We start from the raw sequence: 13,621 nt of genomic DNA, 5'->3' as shown, positions 1-13,621 counted from the left end.
ATTACCTAACCCGGTTTCCTCAAAAAGCTATATTTGTATATGTTTGCTAATGTGTTGCTTCCTATGCAGCAGGAACTGATAACTTCTCCATTCTCCATAAATGGCACTCAACCTGCGACCGCAACGTGCACTTAGCGAGAGAACTGTGCCACGTGCGACTAATTGCCTAATATTCTCGTAATGGCAAATGTGAAATGTAACATTTGTAATTTTCATGCCATTTACTAATTATAATAACAGAGAGAGTCGACGCAAAAAATACTTTGATATTTTTGCTAATGTTTATTAAAATCGCATGAACTTTAAATGAGATTCAATAAACAAGTTTAAGTTAAATAAGAAGCATAGGTACCTATTTTATGTAAGTATCACTTGTTTTGATAAATTATAAAATATGTTTAAGTGACCATAGCACACTTATAGGCGGTTCCATAGGAACACCGATTATGAAAACTGAGGCCTTAGGCTAAGTTCAGATGACAAGCGCTTAACGCGCGTTTACAACTACGTACATACATTTTATTCAGGCCGTACACGTTGGCATGTGGACGGCCTGAATAAAACGTATGTAGTTGTAAACGCGCGTTATCAGAACGCGCGTTCATTTGAACGTACCCTTACTGTCTAACACAGTGTTTCTCAAACTTTTTCATGTCGCGACCCCCTGCTTGCTCCACTTACAGTTAGTTGTATTAGTTTACGTTGATAATACAAACGTTGAATAATCATACAAAATAACGGTGAAAGTATTTTAAAGATACTGCGGCCCCTTATGGAAAACACTGGTCTAACACATATATGATATGCTCTATGTGTCTAACACATATTATAGATATATTTTTGACTTGCACAAAGCAACTACGGGGGATGGTATAGAAACAAAATTTGATGGGTCCTGTAAAAAAATTGTTTATTACATTTCGTTGACGGAATGTTTAGTTGACAGAGCTGATCCAGGACAAGTAAGACGTGACTCGGGCAAAAGCGGCAGGAAACCCAACTTCGCAGCCATCACGAGCACCGAACGATGTTATACCAATCTGTAATAAAAAAATTTTTTTTTTCACTTCAAGGTTTCGACGTAGGTAGGTAATGTTAATCCTTAAATTGACAAAATTGAAAAAAAAAACATGATTCCTTGTCGTGACTTTGTAATCCCAAAAATTCTATGTACATAAAAAAATACAAAAAGCCTTGAATCATGTTCGTTGTGGCGAACACTGTCAATTTAAGGGTAAGTTAAAAACTGTCAGCACACATTATTCTATTAAGTTCCCAAATAAAAGAGTATAAATTTAATGAATTATAAATACCATGGTTGCAATAAATGAATGTATGAATTAATGAATGAAGGCACCTTTTTTTACGTCACTCACACAGTCTTTGATTGAAAACGTTGATATGATAATAATTTTGTATTCAAATATGTATTAAGTTTATCTTTAGTAAATTTCTAACTCTTCTCTATTATAGGAGTCACAAGTTCCTATGTTTTTAAATTTTTGAATCACTACTTTATAGTAGTAGTAGTGTTACTTATGTCACAGCCAGAAATAAGCCACTGTGAACTAATACCCTTCTCATGCAAAACATTGGCTTGTTGCTACTGGTTAAATTTGAGAGTGGGATAATTTTGTTTTCACCTCAGTACCTCAAACAGGCAGGTTTTGCTATGAGAAATCAGTGAGCAAAATCGCATTTTGCTCACTCCGTGAGACAAAGTAACTTTTTTTTTTTTTTAAATGCTGAGGAGGATAGTGTTGAGTCTACTCACTGAATTCCAAATATTTAAACTTCACTTTGATCTGACTTCAACACGAAAAAAGCGAGAGATAGGATCAAATGTGTTGATTACAATCTTAAATTAAATTTATTATGGTATTCAAAATATATCGATACCTAATAAATTACATGACAACGAAATATTTTCAAAATGTAAATTTTCCCGCTATTTTAATAAAGTGTACAACCTCGTTGCACGAGAACCGCTTCCCTAGTTTTTTTTATGAAATAATTCAGTAGGTATACTGCTTCTACAGTTGGAATATATATTTGTCAAATTGAATGAATTTAAAACAAATCTATTTATACCTATCGAAAATACAAACTGAGACATGGATGCACAGAAAAACCAGAAAAAGAGACCAGCACTGGAAATCGAACCTAGGTCCTCAGCAATCCGTGCTGCGTGCTATAACCCCTAAACCACTGCTGGACAGGAATCTAGACACGAATTTTTCCTATGCATACATATCTCTGGTTGCTTATTTCTACTATGCTACTTAAGCAGCAGCACTAGCGACACCTATGTTGCGTCGACAGACGTCACATTCTTTCGGAACCAACCGCTCACCCAGACAAGAGATGTCGCTACTAAGCAATAAAATTATGATTGGTTTTTTGGAGTCTTTTTGTATTTTTTATTTCAACTCCAAATTTGTTACTTTTACGTGTATCCCCTGAAACCATATGGATATATCAATTCTATATCCGTATAGTTTATCGATGGCATTCTTAAATAACTCTTTTTAAAAGATGTAATCGCGATTGTACGTATAATTTTTGCGTAAATGTGATTATTATTTGTTTCTGAATAATCGGATTATATTTAAAATTTGTGTTTGTTTTGTAAACAGGTAGGTTAAATACATATGTGGTTTTATTCTTGTTACATTTAAATTATGTTCTCGCTGCTGAGGTGAAAAGATGTATGTGTCACACGAGATCAAAGTTTTTTTGCATCTCGTGTGTTTGAATCCCTCGCTGATCGCAGGATTCTAACCTAGAATCACTCGCTACGCTCGTGGTTCAATTATAGAATTTTTCGCTTACTCGGGATTCAAAATCAACACTCGCAACAAAAAACAAGTTTGCTCTCTTGTTGCACAAATAACTATTGTGTTTTTTATTGTAAGGATGTTTTTATTATAAATAAATTTAAATTAAAGCTTTTAATAATAAAAAAAACCTTTAAGTTGGAAAATCCCGACTTTGTCACTTCAAAGTTCAATATCTCAAAAAGTTCTAAACCGATTTTGACGCAACATGTTTAAGAACTATTGCTAGAAAACCTGATTTCAAATAAAAATCCGCATTCAAATCCGTCCATCCGTTTAAGAGCTATGGTGCCACAGACAGACAGACAGACTGGTTAATTAACCGTGTTTAGCTACTATCAGCGACTTTAATCAGCTACTCTCATCCAATGACCCTCCGATTTTCGCACCTTAAGTTTTTTTATTTGAATTTTGTGGTGTATATTTTTATACATCGATAGTTACGTCTATGTAGACGTACCAGGTTGGGGATTCCATTGATAGTTGCCACCAAAGGACCGCCAGAATCGCCACTGCAAGTTCCACGGCCACCTTCGCCACTGGTGCAGAGAGTAGACGAGAAGACGAAGTTAGCTCCGTATACCGATGCACAATCAGCATTGGGAATGACGGGGAGATTGACTGCGCTCACTCGTTGGGTGAGGCCAATGTTGCCATCTGAAAATAATTGAATTTTATAAATGGAAGAATCAGCTGACTGTCTGAAATGAAATCTGTTCTAAGGCGCGCTTACGTAGACCTGCGTTAATTACATAAACCCAAGTTAACTGTTAACCCAGGGTAAGTAGTGTCAAAATGTGTAGAACGGGTGCCGCTCGAAGGATATAACAACAATTGATATAATGAGACAATTGATATAATGTTCATTTCATATAATGCAATTCATCTTAAAAACTAAACTTATTTCTATTGTTATTAATTCGATTTGATGTACCTTGGGTTAGGTTAGGTTAGGTTTATTTTATAAAAAGTTCTGTGAAGTCCTATCCTTGGAAATTATATCAAATGTACCGATTATTACACACCCATTTTAGTTAGATCTGTTTTTTTTTATAAATATTCTTTCTGCACACCACAAATCACATTGACATATACTATACCCCATAACTTTCTAAAACCTGTTTGAACGCTCCAGAGTCAAGAATAAAATAGTTCTCATGTGTTAGGAATCACAGTTCCACGGGTTTGACTCTGGAGCGTGCAAACAGGTTTTAGAAAGTTATGGGGTAAGTATATAATATATATGACATATTATGTCAATTCAAATTGAAGTTTATACTCCACCAGTATGTGATTTGTGGTGTGCAGAAAGAATATTAAATTAATAAAAAAACAGATATAACTAAATTATCAATATCAACAAATGTTTAAAGTTTTAGACTGCAGTTGCCACTGCATTCAGTGAAGTGCAGATCCTTACTGTCAGAAGTGAGACCGTATCCAGAAGCCAAAGCGACAGTTCCAACAAATAAGTTGGATGCGTCATTGAAGGGCAGAGCAATAGGCTGGATCACATCTGGAATAAAATTGTGCAGTATTAGCTTCAAACAAATGTATTCCATAATCTGGAACTCTAACCGTTAAGTGATTGATAAATTGGCAACAGAGTGGGTATCCGCCTACATGTTCTATTCATTAAGTGTTCACTTTTGAAGATTTGTATTGAAACAAGAATTAGTCTTGATATGAAGAATATGAAATAGACATTCTTACTTGATAGAGTAAGAGAAGTGATACGCAGGATAGCAATATCATTCTCGATAGTGGACGGATTCCAGTTAGGGTGTGGTACTACGTCAGTAGTTGTTGTGCGAACACCGCCAGTGAACAGCAAGTTAGATCCGTGGACGGTGGTGAAGGATTGGGCGGTGAAGATGCCGTCGTGGTAGCAATGAGCAGCAGTGGCCACTCGATTAGGTGCAATGAGGACACCACCGCAAACTGTAGTTAAAATGAACAGGATTTGGATGACCAGTCCCACCTGTAACATAATGTAGTTGCATAAATCAGCCGCAAAATGCGTCAAAACTATGTGAAACAATAATTTACTAAGGAACTTACTTGATACGGGACTTGACTAATGTCAGTAGTCGCACCACCCACGATTCTTTGGCCTTCTGGAATCAGCTGACCTTCTGCTTCAGCTTGCCTTATTTTCTCGGCTAAAGGAATACCAATCTTTTGATGGTAACCAAAGGCAGTAGAATCCTCAGCAGAGAACGACTCTGCGTATGAGGCTGCCACGCAAATAACCAGAAGAACAGCTAGCACCTTCATTATGTTGAGTGGTAATAACGGACAAACACTTCATCGTTTTAATTTATAAGTTTGTTTAATCTAATCTGTTTTTAATTCAAGCTCATTACTGGTATTATCTCCAATGTGAGGATTAATTTCAGACGCATTTTGATTGCGCATTCCGATTAAATCAAAGTATTTTTTTACCGTTACTATATGATATATTGAAGAGTAGGCCATGATTTGTTGGTAATATGTAAGAAGGTAACAATGACGAACTTGTGAAGTTGGGTACAAATTTTTGTATTACGAGTACTAGTCGTTACCCGCGACTCCGTCCGCGTAGAATTCGGTTATCGCTATCCCGCAGGAACTATACAATTTTCCGGGATAAAATCTATCGTATGTCCTTCCTAGAACTAGGTTCAGCAGATTAGACGTGATGAAGTAACAAACAAGCAAACAGACTTACAAACTTTCGCATTTATAATACTAAGTGGGATTTTAATCGTATCGTATCACCGTTTCCGCAGCACCGACGAATATCATGATCGTTAGTTTTGTTGGACGCGTAAGTAAAGATTCGCGATCATCGATCAGGAAACCGGAAACACCGTATCTGATTTAAGCATCCGAACTAATCATTCTAATATTTTTGGTGCTACGCGACAGAGATACGACCCAACTTGACGAACGTGAATCTAATGTAATATTTGCGGTTGACTTAAATAACTCTGTAACGAACCCTATTTTTCTATCTGTGAAATACGTATTAATTATGTATGTAGTATGTATGTGCGTATTTCAATCATAATATATTGGAAAGAATTGTTTCTAATTAATAAGTTCGCCTTTACACTACTATCGTAAATAGTATTAATTTGTATGTATACATATCAAATATGTTAACTATTTATTGTACAGTTATGTTTACGCACGTTCCTATATTACAATCACTCTTAGCTTGGTAGCGACAAACACCTAATCCAGATTAATTGGGCATAATGACAAACTTGTCACAAGTTTCCCTCGTTCGTATAATTTTTCAATTCTTATAATTTAACTTTGATTAATTTAGAATGGCCAGATAGACTTGAAATCGGTATACGCATGTACTTTAGATGACAATGCACGTACAGTCAGCAAAAAGCTTGTGTTGAAAAAATTGATTTTTACCAAAAAATATTATTATATTTGTAATTTTGTAAACAAATGCCTATCGATTCTTTTCTGTTGTCTGTACCTACATTTAGTAAGTACCTACTTGAGATTACAAAACACATAGGACTCGCGCAGTATATAAATATGCTGCTCTAACTCTACATTTTGTACCTACACTGAAATTTTCAAGAATGACAAAGTATTGGAATTGCACATTTCAGTAATGTAACAGCAAATATAATTCCTTATGTGCAGGCAGGACTCTTCAAAATACTTATACTCTTTCACAACTGAATTATCCATTGCAAAATGATTATATTTCCAACATTGCCAAGCTAATTGGAAATATTCTTAACAATACGTAGGTACCAGTAAATATATTTTAAGCATGAGTAGCATAAATCCATGGATAATAATAAGACCAAAACAAGTAATCAGCATTCATTTGTATTTGATTTGTCTTATGAATACAATAAAATTTGATTAATTGGACAAAATCCAGGAGACATATGATGTAACTCTTGCGTAGGCTGCTGGGAGGCCGATAGAACAGCCAGCAGCCGCGCCGAACGATGTAACACCCACCTGAACAAAACAAATGAAGTCAGACCAAAGTAAAGTAATAAAGGAGATTGACGAAGTTTGAACCTAATGCGGTCCAGAAATGAAAATACCACTAACGACTTCCTTTTCTTCAGAAAAAAACATAAAATTGTGTTCATTTTTACCGATGACAATGACGACGGTTAGTATTCCACTGTTAATACTTTTAACCTAACAAATAAGTGATAAATTAGGTACATCTCAATTTTTTTTTCAGTAACTCCTGGAGTCTTAAAGCGCTTTATAACTAGTGCCATTCACGAAGACGCGTGATTTAGTCAAAATTAGCCATTAATGACATTGAAATAAGAACCACGGCACGCGTCATCGTGAATGACTCTACTTATAGTATACAGTCTAGTTTTAGTTTAAGGAAGGAGCATAATGCATTGTGTGTTTAGTCTGAGCAGTACTTGGTCCAACTCCTTTAAAAAATTATCAATTTCCTTTCTCATGTTCATTATTTTTCAGTACACATGCCAATCTTATGTTATTAGGCGACCAAGACCATACGCGCGGTAATCTTTCTTTATATTTTTTTTATAATAATTTTTACCAATATATTCCGGCCGCCGCTGGAAACGACCAGAGGGCCGCCGGAGTCACCGCCGCAGGTGCCTCGTCCGCCCTCGCCGCTGGTGCAGATGTTGGTGTTGTGGACCCAGGCTCCGAACACAGCCTGACATTGAGCGTTGGTTATGATGGGAAGGTTCACCCAACTGATACGCTGAGCGTTGCCGATACTGCCACCTAATCGCAGTCAAGTTGGACATTTAAAAAACCAAATTAAGGATGGTAAAAAAAAGTAAGCACAATTTGGCGCTAGTAGAAGGTAGAAGTTATGAAGTAAATACTCGTAGGTAGGTAAGTGCATAAAAATCAAGGTGTAAAAGATTTAGTTTATTGCTATTCAAGTAGGTACTTATAAACAAGTAAATATTATGTCAAGGTCATAAGAAGGATAACTTTGACAGGACGTGACAGTTTGTTGAAACTGTTTTAATTTGCGATTGTTATGATTTATGAAGATGACAACGTAGATATACAATTACCTACTGATTAGAAAATAATCAACTACATGCTTTGATTACGCGTTGATCGATTAAGTTAAGCACTAACTGCCGCTTACATTATCACAGCCTAGAATTACAATTAGGTAAATTAATTTAAGATTACCATCAGCAGTAAGACCGAATCCAGAAGCAGTTCCCGTTGCACCAACGAACAGGTTGGATACTTCATTGCCACTGGGCAGAGGAATGGCTTGAATTACATCTGAAAAAAAAAACCATCGATAAGTAATTTGTGTAAAGGATCATACAAATACATTGGACTTTGAAAAACACTTACTCGAAAAAGTGACAGGGGTGATACGAAGGACAGCAATGTCGTTGGCAGCAGTACTTGGGTTCCAGTTGGGGTGGACGGCAATATCGGTGGTAACAATGCGGACACCACCGCTAAAGATGGTGTTTGACCCAAGAACAGCAGTGAACTGCTGAGCGACGAATGATCCGTCGGAGTGGCAATGAGCAGCAGTCAAGACGCGGGTGTTTGAGATTACGGAACCTCCACATACGGATGTGAAGAAGAATAGAATTTGGATCACGAGACCAACCTGATAACAAACAAGAGATGAAATGTGAATAAGAAGTGATAAAGAGTGAGATATCTGTTTGGTTTTCGTTGTTTATTGAGTGAAAGTAATCATGAACTTAAAAAGTGAAAGGAAGTACTTATAAGTCGATTTACAATAGCTGGTACCTACGCATAAGGTTTGCCACTTGCCACTGTTGGAGTGCCATTCTTAGACAGGGGCATATGTTTATCTATAGGTACTAATATTATAAAGAGGAAAACTTTGGATGTTTGTTACGAATTAACTAAAAAATTACTGGACCGATTTAAACAATTCTTTCACTATTGGAATGCTAAATTATTCCAAAGTGCCATTAGCTATATTTATTAACAGAAAATTTCTTCTTGAAATCATACCAACAGGAGAAGGCGCCCTGGGAGTTTATTTCATTTAATTAAAGGCACTTTGTCTTTCTGACTACAGTTAGCTGGTGAATGTAACTTGGGCCCTTAAAATCCACGTTACAACTATGGCGGGGGTATGGGTCTTATAATTTATATTTATACCGCCGTTCAGCCATTTCCGGCGTACAGAATATAAAGCATTTCAATTGTGTAAATTGTTGTCCTTGTAAGACTATGTCAATAAAGTTATAGTATTCATTTATTAATGTCAAAAAAAACATTTATAGAATAATAACATTCTTCATATAATCAGTCTTAAGTTTAGTATAAAATATATTTCCTGATAAATTTATTATAGATCTAGATTACATTACAGTATTGTAAATATTATATTACAGTATTGTAAATTTTGGTTAACATTATAATAAGAATTCCTTTTAAATACATTTAGTTTGGCTACTGGTAAATTTAAAGGTGTTTGCGTAATAGTCGGCTTATTACCATTATTCCTTATTATAAACAGTTCCATATGGATCTGAACAAACTTAAATGCCTCTAGAATGTATAAACATGGAAGTGTGAGGATCTTATTCTTTCTAAAGATAGGTTTACATGAATCTGTTGGTTTCAGCCCATATAGCTCTTATACACCGTTTTTGGGCTACAAAAACTTTCTTAATATCGGTAGAATTTCCCCACAGAACAGTTCCATATCTAAGGGTAGAACATACTTAGGAATGATAAACCAGAAGAGCAGCCTCCCGTAATGCAACAAGACGCATTTTTTAAAGAGCAAATACAAATCTGAATGATTATGGTTATGACAAAAAATTACTATTAACCACAGGTTTTAGGAGTTGACCCTCCTCAATGCAATAAAACTTGTTCAATGAACAATTGTAAGTCCCGAACTTAATTGTAAATTAATAGTTCATGTGAAAAACGTACCAAAATTAGCACAAGGTCAAAAAACTTACTTGGTATGGCACCTGCGAGATGTCTACAAGAGATCCTCCCACGATTCTCTGTCCATTCTCGCCGGCTTTTAAAGCCTCATTTTCCAAATTCTTGATGCGGAAAGCTTCTGGAATACCTACTTTAGCGTGATAGTTATAAAGAGAAAGATCCTCTACGGAGTTTATTTCCGCATATGAGGAGGCTATGGCCACGACCAGAATTACTGCTGCTATAGCCCTCATGTTTCTATCCAATTGATTATCTAGAAGGTAAACTCTCCATTTATAATGAATTGTAATCTTATCCTTTTGTAGACGCATTAATTAATTGATATCAGATTTATGGTAGATTGTTATATTATATAAAATATATTGACCCGGATAACTCACGTCTTAAATCGAGTGTAACCCGACATGTTTCGGGCTAATCCGTAGCCCTTCCTCTTCGGAGCAACGAATGATGCTGCAACGCGCGCGCGCGTTAATATGAGTGAGTCTCACGGTAAGTGGTTTCATGTTCAAGATTGTAACATTATTATTAAAACATAGAACGAACACAGTGTTGGCACCTCATTGTTGGCTTTTAAGGTGTTCTGATTCAGAAGAATTGTACTTGTCAATGTGTTGCATCTAAGGTTTTTCACCGAGCTGTTATTATGTGCAGAAGAGATACGTTTTGAATCGCACGAGCAAATTAAATTAAATTTTTATATCGTCCGCAGGGCTCTGGTGTCAGCTGGCGTCCCTTGTGTGTTGGAGCCTCCTGGTCTTAGCCGATCAGATGGCAAAAGACCTGATGGCTTGACCCTGGTGCCCTGTGCTTGCTCTGGGACGCCACGTGCGTCAGTACTTTTGCTTCTTCGCACCTCGGTCGCACCTCAAGAGCAGGGGGAGCGGCTGCTGAGATGGCAGCCATAAAAAAACGCGAGAAATACTCGGCGCTCGCAAACTATTTGTTCGTCCCACTGGCGCGTGGCGGTGGAGACGACCGGTTGTTGGGGCTCCGAGGCAAAACTTTTTTTTAATGAAGCGGGGTCTTCGTGAGAGAGGTCTTGACCCCCGCTCTGGATCGTTTCTGGTGCAAAGGTTGTCTATCGCGGTTCAACGCGGCAACGCGGCGAGTGTATTGGGCACTTTTGCACCAGGTATGACGCGGGGCGGTTTATTTGACTAATTATTATTGTATTATATTGTATTAGTTTTAATTTTAATATCAGGATAAAATTGAATTTATTCTTAAAAACCATATTATACAATTAAAGAAAAAAAATACAAAAAATAATAATAATAAAAATACAGGGATGTCTAGCCTATTAGCCTGCAATAGTGTTATTAAATTATTAAATTAAATTATAATGAGCGTAATTAATTTCACTTGAATTCATTTGACCGCGGGAAGTAGATTAAAATTAACTTGAAAATAAATGGAATATCTGTCTTGCTCCTCCGCCAAGTAGTGAGGCCAAGTCGTGCGAAACAGCTACGTTTGATAATAAATTAAAATTGAATAAATAAATTAAAATTAAATAAATTGAAATTTTAAATTGGATGAAAAAACATTTTTTCCAACGCAAACGTAGCTGTTTCGCACGACTTGGCCTCACTACTTGGCGGAGGAGCAAGGACCTCCGCAAAGTAACGTCTGAATGTATACAGTATTTAAAATTAACTTGCAATATTTGAAGTAGGCAAACAAATATACGAGGTGAAGTTAAAAATAAATGTTTTCAAAAAGATGCACTCAGTGCAATCGAGTCACGTCTTTAGATTTTATGTACAGATAAGATAGCATTTGCAGTCAAGATTAGAGTTCCGTAAAAGCGAGATTACGTCCTAATTTTGACGCAGATGAAGGAATGTGTACTTTTATATATGAGCATGTATAGTGTGAAAGTGCACAGAAATGGGTCACGAAGGCATCTCTGTCGCCCTTGATAAAGAGAGCGCTGCGAACGAGTTGTGTAAAGAAAGTGAGAAACATTGCAGCCGGAGCTTAGAGCTTTTTACTTGATTGGTGAATGCTGCAATCTGGATATTTTTATATATATCTGGCCCTCAAATGTATGCAATAATAGGTAATTTTGTATGGAGAGTGGGTAAAGTTGTATGGATTTTGTGCCGCTGAGTATATCATTGATAATGATGCAGCGAAATCTATCTATATACTGCATGTTTCATAGAGTAAAATGGCGCACCAAAAAGGTTCACAACGTGATTTGGTGAACAACATAGCTTGGATGAAACATATGTTAGTTAGGATAAATATTTATTTATTTATTATTTATTTATTTAATAAAACATTACACCATCATCACAGGACATCCAATAATAATAATGTGATCTATTATTATTATTAACAAACTTCAAAAAGGAGGTTATACGTTCCACTGTTTGTATTTTTTTAATGCATGCACCGATAACTCAGTCGATTGTGACCGATTTTCAAAATTATTTTTTTATTCGATAGAGTTCTCTTCTAATATGGTCTAAAGAGTATACTTGTTACCAAGTCAAGATCTGATGATGCGATCCTAGGAAAATCGAGGGCAACCCTCAAATTTTATAGGAAAACCTATAGCAATTTTGGCTTTTTTAGCATTAAGATAAGCATTTACATTATTTATTTGGTGAACTGGACCTGATGAAGAAGAAAACCGTAGATGGCCAAATGGAACTTGTCAAAAACTAAGTAATGCTTGCGCGTTTATAAATGATTATGATTAATATACCTAGATAAGCGACTTTAAGTTAATGATTCTTTCGAACTGATCTGGTGCTGACGCCGGTAGGTAGGCAATGGAACTCTGTTATAAAACAACGTAACTAACCCGTGTTTAAGCTTAATGGAATCGTTGTGAGATGTACTTTGATTACAAATTACTGAAAAGTGCGAAAGAGAATATTTTTTTTAATATTTAGGAAACAAACCGTAATTTTAACAAACCACACCAATTAAAAAAAAAACAAAAAAAGGAACCGACTACAAAAATCTGAAAATAATTTTCTATACAATATTTTTTATAACTTGGACGTCTCAAGAGTACCGTAATATTTTTGTAACTGTGTGAGCCTTCTATGCTTTCACTTGAAAAAAGTCTGCGGTTACATGTATGGTTGAAACCATAATTCGTGACTAGATTGACCGACGTGCATGCATTAAAAGATTGATGAATGTAGAGGAAGCGAGAGTTGTCTGCCAGAATCGTAGCAAGTGTAAGGATGTAGTCTCTGCCTACCCCGTTGGGAAAGAGGCGTGATTTTATGTATGTATGCATGTACATTGACAATTCAATGACAGCTAAAGGGTTACCAGGGTTCGACGAAATTAAATAGTGATGTAGCCGATATCGATATTCAGTGTCGATTCGACTAAATGGTTTGCTAAGTGGCTCCAACGATTAAATCTAATGTGTGGTCAGATCTAATAGTAAAGTTGACAAAATAAATGCAAATTTTAAATCGATTTTCGATACGATTTTTGTGAGATCGATTCAAGAGTATGCGATCCAATCCGTGAATCGTTTCAGAAGTTTACGATCCATAAAGATTCAAAAAATCAATTCAAAGTGAAAAATCGACGAATGCGAGTCATTACCGGTGACAAAATGGCGTCTCTTGTGGATAAAATGATGAAACTATAACTTTGGTTACCGCACTTGGCGACGGCAATAATATTATGCGCATATAAAATAGATAAAGCGAATTTAAGGTGAGGCCAATCAAAACAATAAATAAATGAAATAACGTTATTGGTTCGTATTTGCACTTCTTTAAATGATATCTTACATTGCAAAGTAAATTATTAAACTAATTCTGATATGGTCACTGCAAGTAATGGATAAA

At 36.0% G+C, this 13,621-nt stretch overlaps 1 protein-coding gene across 1 annotated transcript; it reads right to left on the bottom strand.

Moving 5' to 3' along the window:
- Positions 1-884: 884 nt before the first annotated feature.
- LOC141429925 (transmembrane protease serine 9-like) lies at positions 885-10,043 on the bottom strand. The gene is made up of 10 exons (XM_074090485.1): positions 9,800-10,043; positions 8,190-8,457; positions 8,016-8,114; positions 7,396-7,589; positions 6,721-6,821; positions 4,899-5,142; positions 4,551-4,818; positions 4,258-4,353; positions 3,298-3,494; positions 885-1,040 (listed from the first exon to the last, which is right to left on the bottom strand). Exons 1-10 carry the CDS (start codon positions 10,019-10,021, stop codon positions 936-938), a joined length of 1,794 nt encoding a protein of 597 aa, XP_073946586.1. The 5' UTR covers positions 10,022-10,043; the 3' UTR covers positions 885-935.
- Between the last annotated feature and the right edge of the window lie 3,578 nt (positions 10,044-13,621).

Source organism: Choristoneura fumiferana, chromosome 7, assembly GCF_025370935.1.
Source record: "Choristoneura fumiferana chromosome 7, NRCan_CFum_1, whole genome shotgun sequence".
NCBI lineage: Eukaryota > Metazoa > Arthropoda > Insecta > Lepidoptera > Tortricidae > Choristoneura > Choristoneura fumiferana.
The sequence above is the reverse complement of the archived record's forward strand: the minus strand, read 5'-3'. Positions and strand labels throughout refer to the sequence as shown.